General features: G+C 34.6%; 2 protein-coding genes across 6 annotated transcripts in view; both read left to right on the top strand.

Moving 5' to 3' along the window:
- The window catches only part of LOC138314266 (NACHT and WD repeat domain-containing protein 2-like), a 36,863-nt gene extending 30,884 nt beyond the window's left edge, over positions 1-5,979 (top strand). For all 5 annotated transcript variants that reach the window (XM_069254519.1, XM_069254516.1, XM_069254518.1 and 2 more), the window contains 8 exons: positions 68-197; positions 490-661; positions 1,143-1,276; positions 1,980-2,232; positions 2,899-3,069; positions 3,304-3,470; positions 3,807-3,951; positions 4,781-5,979. In XM_069254519.1, coding sequence (XP_069110620.1) covers positions 68-197; positions 490-661; positions 1,143-1,276; positions 1,980-2,232; positions 2,899-3,069; positions 3,304-3,470; positions 3,807-3,951; positions 4,781-4,956 — 1,348 coding nt within the window. In that variant the 3' untranslated portion in view covers positions 4,957-5,979. The remainder of the gene's footprint in view (positions 1-67; positions 198-489; positions 662-1,142; positions 1,277-1,979; positions 2,233-2,898; positions 3,070-3,303; positions 3,471-3,806; positions 3,952-4,780) is intronic.
- A 4,911-nt stretch (positions 5,980-10,890) lies between these two features.
- Positions 10,891-14,968, top strand: LOC138316398 (ficolin-1-like). Its single transcript, XM_069258098.1, has 5 exons — positions 10,891-11,029; positions 12,296-12,381; positions 12,810-12,906; positions 13,857-14,021; positions 14,502-14,968. The coding sequence occupies exons 1-5, from the start codon at positions 10,891-10,893 to the stop codon at positions 14,747-14,749; spliced, it is 735 nt and encodes a 244-aa protein (XP_069114199.1). The 3' UTR covers positions 14,750-14,968.
- Positions 14,969-15,632: the final 664 nt, after the last annotated feature.

Genomic DNA, 15,632 nt, shown 5'->3' with positions numbered 1-15,632 from the left:
GATGATAGAACCATGTGTTTTGCGAGAGTAAGTGGTTGGTAATTAATCGAATCACCATGTTTTATAGGGATTACTGCCTGCTGCCAAACCCTCGCTATATTGTCCTCACTGTTAGAAAGAATAAGAACGAGACAGACTCGGGATTACTGATGGTGTATGACCTTGCAACAAAGAACGTTGTCCGCAAGGCAACCATGGTCAGTTTCATTATATTTATACAAACATGTAGGTCTGTAATAAGTAATATATTTGAATTATCCGTTTGTTTCTTCGTTAGTATTATTGAACTACTGTTAGAGTATAATTTAATTTAAAGACAAAGTAAAAATGTACAGTAGCACTTTTTCATAGATTTTTAAACTTTCTTCCAATGTGTAGTGATTGTTTGACACATGATCTTTGTAGATTTTGGCGCAAACACTTTGAAAACATACTGACTACATGTATATATAATTACACAAATGAAAGAAAACCGTTTCTACTTATTAGACGGATATGCCCAAGGCGATGAAGATTTTGGATGATAAAGAGTTGCTGATGCTGAATGGAAACAGGAAGTTGAAGACAGTCAATTTGACCTCCATGGAGGTCTCAAACGTATTCCAGGGCAAGGTGTGCAAGTACTGCGGCGATAAGGTGGAAGTGATAAAGGATGGAAAAGGTAAGGATATTGTAAATGAAACAGTAACAGTACCAAAATAAGAACACAATTTAGTGTTAAGAAACGCCAAGTAAGAAAAAGCTTAATAGGCTTAGCCTATCGCAAAATCCTTTTGAAATATTCAGTGAAATAATTAATAAGGCATGTAATTATATATGGCATATCTGGCAAAACAATTTCAGAATATTGCTGACGCGAATTTCAACTCGAAAAAGTTCTTTAGTATTGCAGCTTTGTAATGAACTATCCATCTTCACCAGAAAGACATCATTTAAGGAAGTTATTTCCATTTATTCTTTTTAAAATCAACACAGCCTATATCCATCATTCAATGAAGGACGCTATTTTAAGATAAGTTCAAGGGTCTGTGTATCAATGTTTATTGATATTGTTTAAAGTGTTTTAGCTGATACATCTTATAAAATAAATGTAATTAATATAACGGTATTGGTATTAGTACCTATATGCCTTATATTCGCAGAAATACTGACAATGACAAGGGGAAAGAAAGGTATCAAAACCTATGACAGGAGGTCAGGGAAAACGAAAGCAGTCATTTATCCTCCAAACGATGTTAAAGAGTTGAAAGAACGATTAGACGATTCAACATTAACGGTACGTTCTCAGAGATGACCTTCAAATCATTGGTTTCATTGTTCTATTATAATGTAGATTAAGTCATGTTTTTAAATTTTATTAAAGCACGTATTAACAATATTTGAATTATTTGAGAGATGGCATTCACAATATTAGTTACAGTTTGTAAGTGACCTAATATGGAAAAAATATTAGGTTTAAACTTGTAACTGGTAAGGCGAATCCGAGCCTGATAATGTTTATGTTAAATACAATATTTTTCCGAATTAGGGCAAACTATTTATCTTATTTATCCCGTCCACAACCCTTTCCATTAAATAACTGCAAAATACATTATGTATGGAAACCAAAACGACTCAAAACCTTTCACCTCATTGAATGACTCGAATGCGTTGTTATGGTCAATTTCTGTTAAATAGTCCTAAATAAGTGTTGCCGATTTTGGTTTGCTTTGAAAGTGGTCATCACTGCTATCATTCATTGACAAAAATTTTGTCGCCATCTCTTTGAGTGCCGTCGTCGCGAAGCGTTACTTGACAGTCATCTTGTTGCTAATGACGTTATATCTTGAATATCACGTGACGTCTTTTTAACCAATATGAATAAAAGATTCTTGTCTGAGGCGGGAAAACTAGCATTATTTGACATCAAGCAGGTTGATAATTATTGATTGAATTTAGAGGAACCATCTAATACCTCATATTTATTTTCAATATTCCAGGTTGGAAAATGTAACTTGTGTGTGTGTCGGGTAGACGAAGGACCTATTGTCGTATTTGACTTCCAAAAGAACGTCTGTGTACACGTCATCAGAGACAAACTACTCACCGCCGATGACAAAATATTCTGGGCTGGATTTATGCCATCTGATGGTTCCATTTTGGCCATTCAAACAGAACAGGAAATCCCTAATCCAAAGAAGAAAAGCGACACGGTTTCAACAACATCAATCGCTATTTATGACCTCAAGAAAGGTTTGTGTTCATCTAATGATCGAATCCACTGTCACAAATCAATACTACATTGTAGACCTTTGCGATTATTATTATCGTTTTACTTCACCCGTTTTACTACTACCGTCATCAGCTTGATAGAAATGCAGCGTGATGTCCCTTCTCCATTCACGTGATACACTAAGGTTATTACCTGGTTCTGTCTGAAAATGTTGTTTTTGCTTTCCAATTTTATCTTGATTGTCTTTTCTTTCTATTGCAATACCTTTGTATTTTAATATGAATGGTTTCTAGACTGCTGTAACTATAAAATCGTCACTCAATATGCCCCATTAACTAAAAGTCAGACCACTGCAATAAACATAGAAGACCTGTTCAACACTTCCATTCGACAAACCAGTCTGGTAGAGCAGGGCTTGTAGTAGTGATAGACTTAAATACAAATATAGTCGTACTTTAAATATGTAAATGCAAGTTAAAACATTCATGTTGATTCCAAATATGTTTTGTTTCAAATGGTTTTCAGACAGCCCCTTGTATGTCAGTCAAAGTTTCGTAGACAATTGGTGGCTTTTTGTTATTTTAGTAAACGGAAATAAACTATTTTGTATTCATTCATCTTTTTAACCTGTTACTGTTACAAAATATAACAAAATATGATGGTTTTGATTTGCCATTTACTTACAGAGGAGCTCACTTCCCGCTGGCTTTTTGATAAGGAATATTTCAATAAGTACCATTCTCAGCAGAACCGGAAAGGGCTGGACGTGAGTGTAGACAATTCCATGTTACTAGACGATGAGAGGCTGCTCACGTCAAGCGATGACTTCATTCTCCGAGTCTGGAATCTTAAAACAGGTATCGTGGGCTGTGGATTGCTATGTTAATGCATGTATATAGAACCTTGAATTCAATTAAGTCAATTAACGAATACAAATTATCAAGAATTTGGATATGATTGGTTAGCAATGGGCAAGTCTTTACTTGTAAATGCCTGAGCATGATGTTATGGGAAAAGATCAAAAGAGGCTCATTTGATTTGAGATCGATAAAATAAAACTATTTTATTACTTTTTATTTTAATATATCTAGGGGAATTGATAAAAAGATTAGAGGGACATAGAATAGCAGCAAAACTAGTGAGTCATGACAAGAGCCCCTATTTCCTGTCTCTCGCGGAATGGGACGAAGAAAATGCTATTCGTGTTTGGGACAAGAAGTCTCTGGAATGTGTCACTAGCTTCAGACTGGATCACACCGTAAGTTTGCATGTATATTATTTTTGTTTGTCTGTTGTTTTCACAATTTTGACATTATTTGAGAACTTTTCACGAAATAAGATTTTTCAGCGCATTTGATTTTTTCAGTCTAATATTTATATGGATTATATTTTTTCGATTTACATAATATTTCCCGCGAAATTAACGACTTTATGTGGTATTCATATTTTATCTAATATCGTAGTATTTTTTTCTCTTTTATGATGCACGACTTTCACATACAGTCATATATTAGCTATCATTTAGCCGAGAAAATAGTTTTTAACTGAATGGTATTTTTGTGTATAATTTATTAATTGTGGTTTACCTTTTCAGCTCTCCTCTACTGTTGTGTGTGGAGACGGTAGGAGTTTTATCAGCATTACTAGACCTCCAACAGCCAATGTTGTTCACTGGACACTTGTAGGAATAACATCCGTCTCAGACCTTGCCGCCAAGCCTGCTACATACAAACCGGAAGGTGTGTGTTTCCATAGTTAGTAAATAAATTGCTTTTTAAATGCGTCAAATGCCTTTTAGGTGGCGATTCTGTGCCGAATCCATATTACTTGTTATTACTTATATGGTTATTCCATTTCCGTAATTGCAAACGTATACAACAGTAGTATATGTATTCTCCTTGCCTGGTTTTAATATATGATGGCGGAAGATGCTCAAAAATCACAATTTGTTATGCCATGCTTCATCTATATAAAGAATCCTTAACAAACATTTGTATTCCAATGCTGTAAACTTATTTTAAGACGACTTATTTTCGACTTTTTATGCCTAACTATATTTTAACATAATATCATATGGGTCTACGTTACACATTCTTGACACTTTTTCGCGACGATGATTTTCGCCATTTCTGCTTGTTAACGAAATACACGAAACGTAATAGCACAAAAAATAAGTTGCTTTACAGTATCCAAAAAGACAAAGATATCGTGATAATTTAGGATAACTCCGCCCTTTTCTATAATCTTTATTATAGATGTGAATATCGACAGTGGGTGATACAGTTTCCTGACCTTTTATTATCCTACCTCTGCATCGATGTTTAGGACCTACATTGAAGTGTTGCATGTGTGATGTTTGCCACAGCCATCGGGTGTTAGGGTGACCCTTAACCTTTCTCAAGCAATCAAAATGTATCCTTGAATGAGCAATAGCTGTAAAAAAATTTTGTTGTATAAACACAACTTTAGAGAATGATATACTAGTTGAGCTCATTTGATTACAAATCTATTTCTTTCTGTTAAGATAAAATTGATTTCTCAAATGAATGTTTTTGCTTTGTTTTGTAGCTAAGGTCATGCAATTAACGTTGGATGATGACGATGAAGATGAAAAGGAAGATGCACTAGATCCAGATGACGACGTAGATGAGATATCTGATGTTGACGATGACGACGATGATAATGATGATGCTGGTGGAGGTGATGGGGATGCGAAAGAGGATGAAGATGATGGTGATTGGTAAACAGTCATTTCCTGATCACTGAAACGCGAACACAAAGATATTTAAAAAAACTATTTTAGGCATGTTAAGTAACAATTCTAACCCTATGTTATCATAAATGATCTACTGGTGCTATGCATGTTGGTTGTGAACTGTATGTGTAGATGTATACAAAATATCGGTAAACATGATGTAATATTTTCTAAAGATTCCGTCGTTGTAAATGAACAATTCAGTCATGATTTTGAAAATTAAACAGAAAACAGAAGAATGTTATTGGCTAAATATTAATCGTAGTTAAAAAGACTCAAAGAAATCGTGCATCTTACAATATTTTCAAATTAGCACCTGTCGACGATGATTTACTGGCATTTTATTAATATTTACCTAAATATATTTTCATGTTCTAGTAGGTGACTAGAAATGGAATCAAACATTGATTTCTGCAATTTGTAATATGTGCAGTTTGTTTCTACAATAAAGGAGAATACGTATTTTTCGAATATCTTCAAAGGTTTTAACAAATCTTTCGAATATGAGAACAATAAAATTAATGTTTTCTGTGATATTGTTATGTTAATGTTCGTTATTAAAATCATTACTAATCAGGAAGAAAATAATTTCAACAGATATAAATGGATTAGTAAGTATTAGAAGACTATGGTTGTTGAATTATCGTTTTTAGTTGTTGCTGATATCATTATTTATATTGCTTTATTTATTATGATATGTACTACACTTACGATATATATTTCGGAATAAATCTATCCAATTATACATGCTTATTTAATGCTCGACAATCCTGTCCTGTGATGTGATAGCTACGTTGTGATGACTTTATTTAAGTATGCATGACCATTGTATAAAATATAAATTTTTATTGTATATTGTATATACCTGTGATATTTTCTCATTGTGATTTATGAAATCTGTGATTTCAACTAACTATTTTTCGTCTAGTGAATGTATCTCAAGTAAATATTACAATTTGATGTGAATGCTTCATTAGAAAGCATGAGTTTTATTTAGATTATTTGTTCTAAAAAATGTACATTAAACAGGGTATTAATACATGGATTGATTATCTGTTACCCCGGTTTGCCTTTGTTTATAGGGTAAGGTTAAAAAGTTAGTACTAACTACACCAGTGAACCTCTAAACCACATTCAATAACTGTAACATTTGTTAAAAATGAAATCTTACAAAATGCAAATTCACCGTGGTAAATGTATCAGTTATTATTTTCGTTTTTCATGTCTACTGCTATGCGGTATGAGATTTCAATATGAATTTTTTTGATATCTTTAGTATTTATATGATTATGTTTTTCATTGTACATTTTAGGCGATACTGTTGTCAATTTACGTAAGCATTTTCAATATATTTCGGGTTTGTGAAGTGACAGACAAAAACAGGATATTCCTCATGCTTTCTTCATAGACCCAAAAACCGTCTATGATCTAAGAATGTTCGTCTCATGAGGTACTAATTAGCCATAGCTTTTCGTTTCGTTTAAATTCAGTTGTAGCGATTTGATATCTTTGCCAATATGAAAGTGTTTAGTTTGACCACTTTTACAATTTCGCGCGGAAACGTTTTCCATGTATAGCGACATAATACTCGACGTACAACTCTTTAAGGATATGTAAAAATAACCTCAAACTTCTAACTAATGAAATTTAGTGTACCACATCTAATTATTTGATATTATTTTTAAAATGATTCATATTTAGTTTATTATTGGTTCGTGTATTAATTTGGGTGTCATTGTACTATGCTACCTACATGAACTTGTGATGTGATTTGTATATATATCATTATCATATACGTGTTGACTTGGCCGAAACCTAGTCAGTATTGTAAAGCTCAATAAAACTGTGATAGACATAATATCTATATATGTATATGTTCATATTACATATTACATAATATGTACTTCATGCATCACAATCAGTGCATTTTTAATTACATGTGTTTTGGAAATATCTTATGTTTGATGATAAATAGTTGTTTCATTGAAACATTTATCAGTGAACTGACCAGGTCATATGTATATGCGGCCACCCATGGATATCACAACGACAATTAACTTTCGAGCCGCCAGATTTCTTAACATTCAATCAAAATAGACAAATAAATATCATCTATTACGTTATATTTATTTTCGCGATCAATATAGTTTATGGAATGAATATTTACCAATAATATTAAAAGCTCTTTTCATAGTTTGCTTTGCTCAGAATAATTTTATTTTGTATTTAATGAACTTTTTAAAATAGAAATGGCACAATGTATTAACATAGCGAAATCAAAAATAAATACTTGGCACTTTCTATGATGAAATAACAGTTAGCATCGTAGTTGAATAGATCAGAATTCCATATTTATAATAAGTTCACAAGTTGTGTGACGACCGATTATTGGGGAAAGCTGAAGGTAGTGTGTCTACATTGATCTAGGTGATCTTCATAATTTTGGAATTAAAGCAAAATTCTTTAGTATTTATTGTACAAACGATATGTCACCGGGGTTTAATCCCTATACAGTATAACATCTGACAATGCGATCTCTCTTATTCGATTTGCATAAGACCTAGTTTCTTTTTCGAAACTATATGTTCACAGAGGGATTTTATTTGAATTAAGTTATCAGAATGAAACTATTTGATTAAGCGAACATTGACCATTCTTTGGTGTCTTGACAAGCGCCATTGATAAACTATCAGAAGTTTTAAAAGGTAATAATTCTGCACAATTCATAAGAGGAACAAACTAAGAAAGAACGTCAAAATAGTTGTTTTCAAATTTGTCCGTGCTTTATTTTGTAGTGTTTACTTTTTAATGAAAAATACTCATATTTGAGTTCTGTTGATGATATAACAAATTATAAATTATATGAGACAAAGCGAGACCATAGTAAATGATCGATATGGTAGCATGAAGCATTTACAGTGTAATCTTTTCTAAACCGAATGCCACGGGACCAACATAATTGACCGCTGTAGCCAGATTTCCCGATTATAGAAGTTTTCATCACTATTACGTCATTAAGGAAAATTTCATACAAGTTCGTCGGAATACACAGGGTTCTGTATTAAATAAGTTTTGGTTTTGACAAGTTATACTGTATTTGTATTGTGTTTTTCCAGAAAGTAGGAGTATTATGATAAATGTTATAATGAATTTGAAGCCAGGAAATTACGATATATGTATACACGAATGTACCATATGATATATCTATAAACCAATGGCGATTTCATTCATAGAACAATCGACGCCATATATTGTGGTGTCATTATTTGTTTTACATACGACATTGACAGTTGTCTATTTTGTTATAGATCTGTACACAGTTATTAAGATTCCAATGAAATAAAATCTAACCTTTATGTGCCCCGGTCTTGTTTTTCCTTTATGCATGCATTTTCATAATTATATAAGTAATATTTCATTCTCACCATAATTGAATCAGATGTTCAGTTTCAATGCATCTTCCTAAATTGTTAATCTGAAATAATGAAAATTAAGTTCGTTTAGATAGTATCATAATTCATTTGTAGTAACAGGAATTTTCTATTAAACCCTTTGAAGTTATCATTACGGGTATTTATTTATCTAAATTCATTTATTTTGTATTATGGGCTCTACTGGTTGCGATGTAGATTATATAACACGTGCTTATCAAGGGTAGAGCATACGAATTATTTTAATCATGAATGACTATACTTCGTTTGCACTTTTCGAAATAGCAGAAAGAATCCCAAATGGAGTAAATACATTGTCTGGGACGATCACGTCAATATAAAGCTAAATTCTTACTTTAAATATATTATAAAGAATTTGGTTTGGTGATAAATAATTAAAAAGCTATCTTCTTTGGTTTGTCACCAAAAGTGATATGGAGATGTATATCAAGTGGAAATCATGATACAAAAAAATCAATAAAGCATCGATGAAAAACATGTCTATAGAGTAATAAAAGCTATATATACAATTGGCTGCAGCCAGGAAAACATAATAATTAGATAAAGTTTGTTTCTTACCAAGCCGAAGTGTTACTAGTTTCACAATCTAATCAAATACTTCGTATCGATTTTCATGACAATTTTGCAAAAGCTTTTAAACTGGATAAGAACAGAAACTATCCTGGTGGGTGACCATTGACAACTGACTAAACAGCGAATTTTCACACAGACTTAAACCAAGTCTTTTCGTAACCTTTTCAACTCTGATGAAGGTATTAGTACGCCAGAGCGGCAGCCGTACTAGCGATATCAATATTGGAAATTAACATACATTGGGTTTACTAGCAACATAAAGGTACTGTGTAGTGGCAATGAAAATATTGCTCTATAAATGATAGAAATACAATCAAGCATTTTATTACCCAACCAGCTTCATATCAGTTTTAACCAATAAAGCTCATGAATTATAAATAGTACCGATCCCTATTCGTTATGTGGTGCAAGCAGACTCTATCAGGAAGCGGATTGGTTAGCTGGATAAAACGAACAACCTATAAATGCCTGTTGGTATTCAAAAAGTGAGGATATCGTTAATCTATCAATGACTCCGTAACTAGATTGATTCATCGGTGCATGAACGCAGCAGACATTACATACTGTAGGATCTGGTATAATGAAAGTAAAGTATCTTGGTGTGCTCGTAACATCCATAAATATATTCATCTTGGCAAAAGCATGTCCAGGAGATCTGTTTACAAGAGTTCTGAGTGTAAATCATCAAAAGTTAAGTTTGGATATACGTAGTTCCGACATCGGAATTCGAAGTAGGGTAATGTGTGCTTCCAAATGCCAATACGAAGACGGTTGTTTATCGTTTTCGTACAATCAGACCAACGGAAGGTGTGACACTTATTCCCGCTTGCTCTATGAGGAGGAGAACGCCGACATGTCCAATTGTACAATGTACTTCTCTCTCGGTAAGTCTTCTTGTTTATAATTCAGCAGCTTTTTCGAAACATGTTTGTTTTGGACCGGTATGATGTCTAGTTTCATTTTATGCTTGTTGCTATCGAAAACTAATGACAACATGGTTACCGGTGCACGTAAAGTTCAACTTAGTTCGAATTATTCTCCTTGAATTTTTGGATATGCCTCCTCCTGAAAAGGAAAAGAAAAGAAAAGGATGTACCATTGCGATGGCTGCTCGCATACAGTTAAAAACTATAAATAAATGTAATGTCTCTTCAGGAGGAACAGTCACAGACTGGGCCGCCACAACCAGACTGGGTTAATGGTCAAGAATAGTACCCCGCCCACTAGTTTTATCATGGTAAAACCTAAGCGCCAGAGAGGGACAAACAAACCGATCATTCTCCTCAGACTGTAAAGGAAGGAAACCTAATGGGATCCGGCTACAAACCATGAACCTGATTCTTTGCCAAAGAGGCAGGATCAGTGAGTAGGGTAACTACAGAGCTATATCTGGCCCAACAAAGGCACGAAGAGTGAACAGATGGATATCACTCTTCCTCGGCCAGAGGGAAGAGAAACAGGCAGACAAAAATAAAAATAAAAACTTAATGGGGAACGACACCAAAGGCTCATAAGGAGCCCCCGTTAGTGATTGTAACACAAGTGCTAGATTCCACTGTCGACCTAACTGCCATACTCTAGGCCTATCCAGACTGAACTCCCTAAGCAACGCAGACAAAGAGGTGGAAGACCCTACCGCTGGTCTATCATGAAAAGACAGTACATTGAAAAAAACTATGCGATAGCTTGCAATAATACCAGAGGCAAGTTTGCATTTCTTAAACAAATATAGAAGGAAATCTGCAATCAGATGGACAAAGGCCTTGACAGGATCAATCTTCCTGTCGATACACCAATCACAGAAGATCTTCCATGACTTGTAGACGGCAGGTGAGGAATACCTTATTGATCGGGCGATGCGAGCTTAAGAAAAGCCTGTCTGAGCGAGGCCTCCTGAGATGGCTTCCTCGCGTGAAGATGTAAAATCTTGGGGCGGGTATGCATCGTCCGAGCCAAGGCTGACACAAGAGATTGGTTCTGAGTGGGTGAACCAAACATCCACCAGAAACGACAAGATCTTGCACCGGAGAGACAAAGGTTGGCAACTGGTTGGTCAAGCAAAGTGGCAAAAATGTCTATATGAGCCCTGTCCCACACTTGGCAAATGCCCTCGAAGATCGAGGGATTTAGTTGTAATTCTGTAAGAAACGGCTTGCGACGCCTGGAAAGAGTATCCGCCAAAACATTCAACATGTCTTGAAGATGATTGACTAAGAGAGGTGACTGCGTTCCCTGACAGAGAAAAATAAGGATGGCGAGGGCACAAAGGACGTGAAACCTTACCCCCACTTTCTCTCCAGACACGCGACAAACGTAGGGTTGTCCGCAGCCACAAAAAACCCCTAAGAATGTAAAATCGTCTGAATAGCCTGTAGAGCAAACATAACAGCCCTCATTTCCAGCAAGTTGATGTGCTCGCAGATCTGATCCCCAGACCACTCCCCCGACTGGCAATGACCGCACAACCTGTCATGTATGAACAAGGTCTTGGTGGGAACTGACTTGGAAAAAGGAAACCCCTGGAGGACATAGTCTTTCATAGCACATCACCGAGCTAACTCCTTCACGGACTGGTTGAGAGGAAGCCACACCTTCCATTTCCTGCTGGCAGGAACCCAGTTTGCGAGGAGGAACATCTGGAGAGGTCTAATATTTTCCTTCTTAAATACTACAACGCAAAACATTTAGTTAGCAGTTATTGTATTTGTGTGGGTGTATATGCAATTGTTAAATATAGGAGTTTTTTTATTACAGTATCTGTGTATGTGTTTGAGAGTCTATTGAGTGTATTTTTTTATTGTATTGAATGAAAATCCTTAATAGAATGATAAATATATATCATATATATACAATGTATATAGATAGATTAACCGTTTGACTATACAACGTATATAGATGAAATACAATATCGTTTATGAATAAGCTAAATTTCAGCAGGTTGATATTTTTATATCATCTCGGTGTGTCAAACACCAGCAGCTGGGTACGGTATATGTAACCTTTATCCATACCTTATTGATCTCATTTTCATTAATTTACGAATGTCGTTTTACCTCATTTCTTTACTGTTATTATAGTTAATATTTGATGAATGTAGTTTATCAAACATTTATTCCACAATGCCAAGGGGAAATTATCTCTATTGTCAGGTGGTATTTATACACAGGTTAAATCATGTTGTAAATGTCATCAGTGTCTATACGAAAATGTCCTTTAGTCTTTATACGGAGGTTGTCACTGTTATTCACTAGACTAAGTTAACTTAATAGCCCAACATAATTTATAACGAAATTGTTTTCAAAGTCTCTGGGCTATACAACATCACAACAGCAGGTGGTGACCATATCCAAGTGTACAATGACATGGAGACACCAAGCGGACCCTGGATTGTACGTATGACTTTTATCCAAAATGGAAATTATCATCTTTTTTTTCAACATCATATATATATATATATATATATAATATATTGTATAAATAACAAAGATAACAATATCATATAAAAGTTAAAACGAAGTTCTTAAACCAATAAATGATGTACTCAAATTCCAAAACCAAAAAAGTTATTAATCGCCACCGTATTAATGCATTAATAAGTGAATGATAACGCACTCTGTTCCTTTCACAATAATATTGTTTCCAAAATCCATATTATAGAACAAATCCATCAGCCGCTAATCGCAAATGTTTTGCAAGGTATCTTTATATATATATATATTTCTGTGTAGATTGCATGGTAAGTAATTGTTCTGGTGGTTGACTTGTATATTTGTGATTCCAATTGATTTACCATTTATGCTATTGAAACCTCTTGCAGGTTATTCAGAGAAGAACAATTGGAGATGTTGATTTCTATCGCGAATGGGCAGACTACAAAATGGGGTTCGGAGATCTGCATGGAGACTTTTGGATTGGTAAGATATCAGGAAGATCTGAAGATGACTTTTCCGTCCGATAAGTATAAAGTTAAAACAAATATCAAAGGATTAAAACAATATAAACAGCAATTCGATGAAAGGTATACAATTGTTTGTGTTTTAATCTTATAAGATTACGAGTTTTAAACGTATTTATCCCATAACTATACATATTTTACAATGGAAAAGAATGTGATAAATTCCATAGCAGTTGGTTATCGTTTAAATTTAAACACGGCGCCTCTGATTGGTCATCTCTGAAATATCTTGATTCTGATTGGCTTTTAACTTCCGTCCAATGTTCATAGCGCATTTTCTTATAAATAACAATGTCTTTACTGTATCACAGGTAATTGATTATTCAAAGATAATTTGGCTCAAATTAGTCACCAAGGTATACTTAAGTTCAAAATGGGTGCCTATTGTCTGTCATGTTTATTTGAACTGTTGTTAGTTATTCTTAATTTTTGAATTTCAAAGACACTCGTTCAAGCTCGTGCCTTTTTCATAATTTGAGTTTGATAACCAACAGTCACTTGTTGGAGAACCTCTCTATATCAGTAAAACAGTAAAAGAAAAATAACAGACGCATCTGCAAACACAACACGTTCAGCATCTGTTGAGGCAAGCAAATAAACTTGTTATACTGTATGCAATGTAGGTTTTCTACGATACCCAAACGTATCATAGTCCAAATACATGTGATCTTTCATTTGTTCTCAATCTGAATGCGTCAATCCTCACTATTATAGAAAAGGATTCAGGTTGAATAAAAATTCAAAATTTGGAGGTTTACCCAAGGCCACATAGAGTTTTATGTCTCTAAACAATGACGAAAGGCCACATAGAGTTTTATGTCTCTAAACAATGACGAATTATGTCCTTGTTTACACAAAAGTGTTGTAATTTACATTTATTGTGTACCTGATGTTAATTCTGTCCAAAAGGCAATGATAACCTTAACCTTCTGACTACCACCCCGCGGATACTGCGTGTTGAACTAGAAGCTGAAGATGGGGAAAAAGGGTATGCCGAGTACTCGAATTTCACGGTGGCCAACGAAGGACAAAAGTACAAACTATTCGTTGGAGGATTCTCTGGAAACCTTTCTTGTAAGTGCAGCTGCTGGTCTAATATTTAAGACTTTTAATGTTCAAACATGTCCCGACAAAATACCACAAGGCCTCCACCTCTGGGGCGCGACTTCGAATCCCATGTGGGGCAGTTGCCGGGTACTGGCCACTGGTCGGTGGTGTTTCTCCGGGTACTCCGGGTTTCCTCCACCATCAATCCCGTCACGTCCTTACATAACCCTTTCTGTTCATAGGAAGTATATGTAAAACTGAAACAAATCAAGTTGTATATGTAACTCAATTGCTTGAACCTAACGGCATGAGCTGATGTGATGTATATACATATATATATAATTAATACACACTCCATCTGTTCTGTTTTATAAAGTAGATTTGAATTTTGATCCTTATCTATATCTGTTCTTACTGCAAACTAATTATCTTCCGTGGTTACTAAATTAAGCGATTTCCATTTTAGAGTATAAATATTGGTTTATATATATTTCTTTCTCCGTTTAGTTGATGCAATGGAGAACCATCACGATCAACGTTTCTCTACCTACGATCAAGACAATGACAGGGCACATATTCACTGTGCCGTACAGCGCCATGGGGGCTGGTGGTATAAATGGTGCTACCGTGCTAACCTTAACGGCAGATACATGAGAGGAGATGGAGCGGATTTATCTACATCAATGAACTGGTGGTATTTCCCTAATGGGGTTCAACTTACACCTTTAAGCAAATCAAAGATGATGATCCGATAGTTACAAACAGATTCAGATTAATCACACAAAATGGGAAACTGATCAATTCAGGATTAAGTTGATCAAACGCGATGGAGTTGTGTAAATCGTAAGGCCTTGTAAAGCTTTTGTATAAACGCACATTTACATTCTGTAGTAGTTACCGGTCAGTGTATATATAGCTGCAGGATGAATGTAAACTGGCTGCTAATTATATGTCATACCGGACATTATATTCGCCATTGCATGTTACAAACTTGTATACCTAGCTACCTAGCTACCAAGTTCTTGATGTTTGACGAGTATGTCTTGTAGTAAATTAAAGATCTCTGCTAAGGTGTCAATATTCGTCTATGACTAGATTTATTTCGCATGTAGATTTTTGAAATTGTAGTCCATAAGTTTGAAATGGAATAGAAATCACAAGGTTGTTGACTTGAGTTTGAACTAGTGTGAATCATAGATAACTATTTAGTCTGTGTACATAATTGCACAGACATTTCAATATGTTTTGACCACACACACGACAAGCTAACACAATATCTTCCTAGTTGGTTTTTCCTAATAAATACGACTGTTTGCATAATTGATAAGGCGTTTTCTTTTTAAAAAATACAACCCATTCTACATATATTACCTCAGAATAGCCCCATGTGTTACCTCTAGCCCTAAATTTAGAAGATAGAAAACATGCTTTTCACAATGTTTGAAAACTTTAACGCTTTATAACAAAAGTTCTGATTTGTTTCCCCCAAATATCTTGTAGCTTAAAGTTATTTTTCATGCTAATTTCACTGTAGTGATTTGTCGATTAAACATTTGATATATGGAAATGGACATGTAATTTGATGATTTAGCTCCCAAAATGCATATGTCGGCCTATAAGAGGGCCAAAATTTAGGGA

Source organism: Argopecten irradians, chromosome 2, assembly GCF_041381155.1.
Source record: "Argopecten irradians isolate NY chromosome 2, Ai_NY, whole genome shotgun sequence".
Lineage (NCBI taxonomy): Eukaryota > Metazoa > Mollusca > Bivalvia > Pectinida > Pectinidae > Argopecten > Argopecten irradians.
The sequence above is the reverse complement of the archived record's forward strand: the minus strand, read 5'-3'. Positions and strand labels throughout refer to the sequence as shown.

Bases quoted from the DNA above. Each gene is read 5' to 3' on its own strand.
- LOC138316398 (XM_069258098.1), top strand. From the start codon at position 10,891: ATGGCTTCCTCGCGTGAAGATGTAAAATCTTGGGGCGGGTATGCATCG. The intron at 12,382-12,809 runs GTACGTATGACT...AACCTCTTGCAG, and splicing joins CACCAAGCGGACCCTGGATT to GTTATTCAGAGAAGAACAAT. The intron at 12,907-13,856 runs GTAAGATATCAG...TCTGTCCAAAAG, and splicing joins GCATGGAGACTTTTGGATTG to GCAATGATAACCTTAACCTT.